At 38.9% G+C, this 4,612-nt stretch overlaps 1 protein-coding gene across 1 annotated transcript in view; it reads right to left on the reverse strand.

Annotated features, from left to right (window-relative positions):
• Positions 1-1,697: 1,697 nt before the first annotated feature.
• SEC31A (SEC31 homolog A, COPII coat complex component) overlaps positions 1,698-4,612 on the reverse strand; it is an 80,796-nt gene continuing 77,881 nt past the window's right edge. The window contains exons 23-24 of the mRNA XM_017530184.1: positions 4,044-4,115; positions 1,698-2,289 (exon numbers count right to left, since the gene is read on the reverse strand). Coding sequence (XP_017385673.1) covers positions 2,110-2,289; positions 4,044-4,115 — 252 coding nt within the window. The 3' untranslated portion in view covers positions 1,698-2,109. The remainder of the gene's footprint in view (positions 2,290-4,043; positions 4,116-4,612) is intronic.

The following is a 4,612-nucleotide window of genomic DNA, read 5'->3' on the forward strand; positions in this document are numbered from 1 at the left end:
TAGGACTCCACTGCCACCTTATCTTGCTTCTCATGTTTTGGAAACTAGTTTTTTTTTTTTTTTTTTTTGGTAGAATGATGCCAAATGTGCCACTGTCATGTCAGGATAAACATACAACCACAAAACAAATTCTAACTATAACAGCAGAATTAAAAAAAAAATACTTGAGGCTGAGCGCTGTGGCTCATGCCTGTAATCCCAACACTTTGGGAGGCTGTGGTGGGTGGATCACAAGGTCAGGAACTCAAGACCATCCTGGCTAACACAGTGAAACCCTGTCTCTACTAAAAATACAAAAAATTAGTCAGGCATGGTGGCACGCAACTGTAGTTCCAACTATTCAGGAGGCTGAGGCAGGAGAATTGCTTGAACCCAGGAGGTGGAGGTTGCAGTGAGCTGAGATCACGACACTGCACTCCAGCCTGGGTGACAGAGCAAGACTCCATCTCAAAAACACAAAACAAAACAAAAAAACTTGAAGCCAGACCACTCTGCAGATGGAATCTTGGGTGGGCTGAAACTACTGTTCCAGGTCAAATCCAGAGTGTCAAGTTGTCACTTCACTGAGTAGTGGAACTGACTCACATTATCAAACGCATAGTAAACTAATGAGGTAGGTGACGATATATACATTTATAAGTCTAGATAGTCCATTCCTGAGACTTTCACATATGTACATGCTATTAAAATACTCTTTTTTTTAAGTCACAAAACTATTCTGAGCTATAAAACTGAGTTTGTTTTTTTTCTTTTTTGAGATGGGGTCTCTTCACCCAGGCTGGAGTGAAGTGGCACAATCAGTTTACTGCAGCCTTGACCTCTGCAGCACAAAGGAGCCTCCTGCCTCAGCCTCCAAGTAGCTGGGACCACAGGCAAGCACCATCACATCGGGCTAATTGTTTTTATTTTTAGTAGAGACATGGTATCACCATGTTGCCCAGGCTAGTCTTGAACTCCTGGGCTCAAGTGATCCTCTTGCCTCTCCTTCCAAAGTGCTGGGATTACAGGTATGAGCCCCTGCACCCAGCCTGGATAATTTTTTAAATGCAGCATTTATTTATTGAGTAGGGAATCTTGGCAAATAGAATTAAGAGGTTCTTGCAAACTATTTCACTCAGGCTGAAGAAAATTGACATAACTTATTCCACAGTGTTTATTTTCTAGCTTTGTAACCCTTTTAAGGACTATTGCATAAACTATGAAATTATCATGAACTATGAAAATTATAATCTCCAGATTCCACAGGGACCATTTTTTTTTGTTTACCACACTATTCTTAAGACAAATGATAATAAAATCACTTGACAGGAAAACTGGTGCAAAATGTGTGGCTTTGATTCAGGAGGCTGACTGAAATTAAAGTTTTCTTTCTGAGCTTAAACCTCAAAGCTAAAATTTAAACAAAGATAGGTGAAAAAATTTCTAGCTATAAAATGAACACAATTTAGTTTTAAAACTCAAACAGAATATTTAAAACATTTACAAATAGAAAAAGCTCAATGCATTCTACAGAATAAAAATATCCAGTCTTTTGTATATACTCAAAGCCAGTGAGCCCATTTTTATTAGTATCTGTTAAAACCCATGCAGCAGCTTGCAGATGTAGTTATTTACTCAGGAATAGAGTGAAGCTGAAGACACAAAACATAAACTAAATTGTAAGGAGCTATTTAAAAAAAGACTATCTAGACATAAAGTAGGATTACACACTTTAATCTGATTGACATGGAGGAAGTAGGGAGGACAAGAAAGAAATTTAGTTTTAGCTCTGCTTTATGCATAACCAGATGCTCCTTTTCTAAAAAGTATATTGAGGTTTTAGAAAACACATTTATCAGAATACTTCCGGAAACCATACTATGTGTAATCCAGGAAATACACTATTTGCAGAATAGGAAAATCATCACTGGCAACAAAAGATTAAAACAAAAATAAAGCACCAGGGTTCTGAGCAGTTCTAAGGTAAGTATATCTGCAGAAATAGTGTAAATGCTCTTGACTGGTTGCTATGAAACATGCTAATAAGGACTGGTCCATGTCTTATAATTTTTTTTCTTTAACATGTTTCTTTGGAAAATGGCAATATTGAGTGGAAGAGAAGCTGTCTTTTTAGACACCCAGCTTATTGGCCTGGGTGAGAACAACTTTGAGAACTGGCATGAAAGCAGAGGTCTCACTGAAGTTGCTGGTGCTAACTATGTGGGTATGCATGGTCAATCCTTCCGAGTAGTTTCGAGTTTCAATGCTCCTTGCAATGTTGTGTAAACCACTGGTGATTGTTGGTGAAAGCTGAAACAAAGATAGAACCAAGAGAAAGAATTAAATTAAGAGAGAATTTCCCATGAGATCCTCCACAAACATTAAACTCAGATATGTAGGTAGAATTTGAAACAAACATTATAAGAATGTATAAATCATTTAGCATTTCTAGTAATAGTTTCTTGAACCAAGCAACAGTTATCAGGTAGAACCATGACAAAATGATTTACACAAAGAAGTTACTTATGAATTATACATGTATAAGCCAGGTATTTTCTTATAGAAAAGCAGCCGATTTCCTTTCCAAGCTAAAATGCTAATGTCTCTCTCCACTTAAGAGAGCCTAAGACATTTAAAAAAGTCTCCTATGCACATAAAGAAGATTAAAGATTCTTAATCATAATATTTCAAAATAAGGGCCCAAATTTACTAACCGTAACTGCTTTTTATAATCGTGTCATCTCTTAAAACTATAAAACCTGTAGTTTTTTGCTATATCATCACTTGGCATAGGTGTCCATACTTTACAGAAGATTTTATTTTGATTTATTTTATTTTTTGAGATGAAGTCTTGCTCTGTCACCTGGGCTGAAGTGCAGTGGCACAATCTCAGCTCACTGAAACCTCTGCCTCCCAAGTTCAAGCGATTCTCCGGCCTGCTGAGTAGCTGGATCTACAGGTATGAGCCACCATGCCCAGCTAATTTTTGTATTTTTAGTAGAGACACAGTTTCGCCAAGAGGCTGGACTCAAACTCCTGACTTCAGGTGATCTGCCCACCTCAGCCTCCCAAAGTGCTGGGATTACAGGTGTGAGCCACTGTGCCTGGCCTATTTTGATCTCATTTTAAAAAGTTTTAATATACATTCACCTAGATGTATTTGCTAATTGTATCTTTTTTTTTGGGAGATGGGGTCTTGCTATGTTTCCTAGGCTGGTCTCAAACTCCTGAGCTCCAGTGATCCTCCCACATCAGCCTCCTGAGTAGCTGGGATTACAGGCGTGTCCCACTGTGCCCAGCGAGAAGACTTTACTTTGGATCAGTCCAAGGACCACACTACTTCCACTGTAGTATCAATTTTCTTTAGTTTGGTTCTCATTGGAAAAATGGTTATTTTCATCTGATGGAACTGGGTGTGGGGAATGGGGTAGAGGAATGCTGAAATGGAAACAATAAAAACAAAGTCCCACTTCTTTTTTCCTCTCCTAGTGTCTACATTAACAAAACAAGACAACTTTAGAGAGGAAATCGTGAGGTGGGGATAAGAGAACAAACATAGTGAACTGACTCCTTTCTCCTGGCTGTCTTCACGGTTGCAATATATTACCCTGCTCATCTTGTGGCTACATTTGGCTTTGCTTTTGTATAATGGTATCCTAAAATAAAAGGATCAAGAATCTTAGACTATGAGAAAGATTATAGATTTAGTCCCTGGAAAACAGAGTATCTGCCTACTCTTTGATTTCTTAATATTGGGCCATGTTAAAGGAACAGCAGAAGGTCAGTTACCTTATGGTCATCACAGGCCAGTTTGTATATATACTCTGCTATAAGAAAGGTTAAAATTTATCTCTCACTCCACACACCCAAACCCACACCCACACACACAGCCATATACCCTTATCCCCAATGAGTGGAATTTATGATTCAGACACAGCAAAGCCGATTCTCTAACTGTCATGACAACTTTGCCCCAAGCATACTAAATGAGAGTGCTAAGACACCTGTTTTACTAGTAACTAGGAATAAATGATTATCATAAATCCTTTTCCTCCAAAACTTACTGTCTGTTCCCTAAGTTTATCATACAGAAGCTCCAAACGTTTGCTGGCATCATCTAGCTTCCTCCTGGTTTGCTGCAGGAAAGAAAAAGCAGATGTTATATTGGAACATTAACTTTTATTTTAAGAACTTACCCTATTTCATTGCACTAAACCTTATACTTAAGATGTTGAATGGCTTCATTTTATAAAGAAATGGAGACACCTACAACTAAGAAACTTGAACAGATTATTAGAACAGAGATCCATCATCTATCAAGGGTGGTGGTTGGAGGGGTGTGGGATGAGGAGAGGATGAGACTTCCTTCCAGTTATGAAATGGAGTACTGATTGGATTTCATGTGAACTACACACTCCCTGGATAAGGTATACATGCATATTTGCTTGCACTATATTCACAAGCATCAGGAGGCAGCAGTGGGTCAGTGAATCACAGAAAAGAAGGGCTAAGTGGCCAGGCGCGGTGGCTCAAGCCTGTAATCCCAGCACTTTGGGAGGCCGAGGCGGGTGGATCACAAGGTCAAGAGATCGAGACCATCCTGGTCAACATGGTGAAACCCCGTCTCTACTAA

The sequence above is a fragment of the Cebus imitator genome, unplaced genomic scaffold (genome assembly GCF_001604975.1).
Source record: "Cebus imitator isolate Cc_AM_T3 unplaced genomic scaffold, Cebus_imitator-1.0 Scaffold64, whole genome shotgun sequence".
In the NCBI taxonomy this organism is placed as follows: domain Eukaryota; kingdom Metazoa; phylum Chordata; class Mammalia; order Primates; family Cebidae; genus Cebus; species Cebus imitator.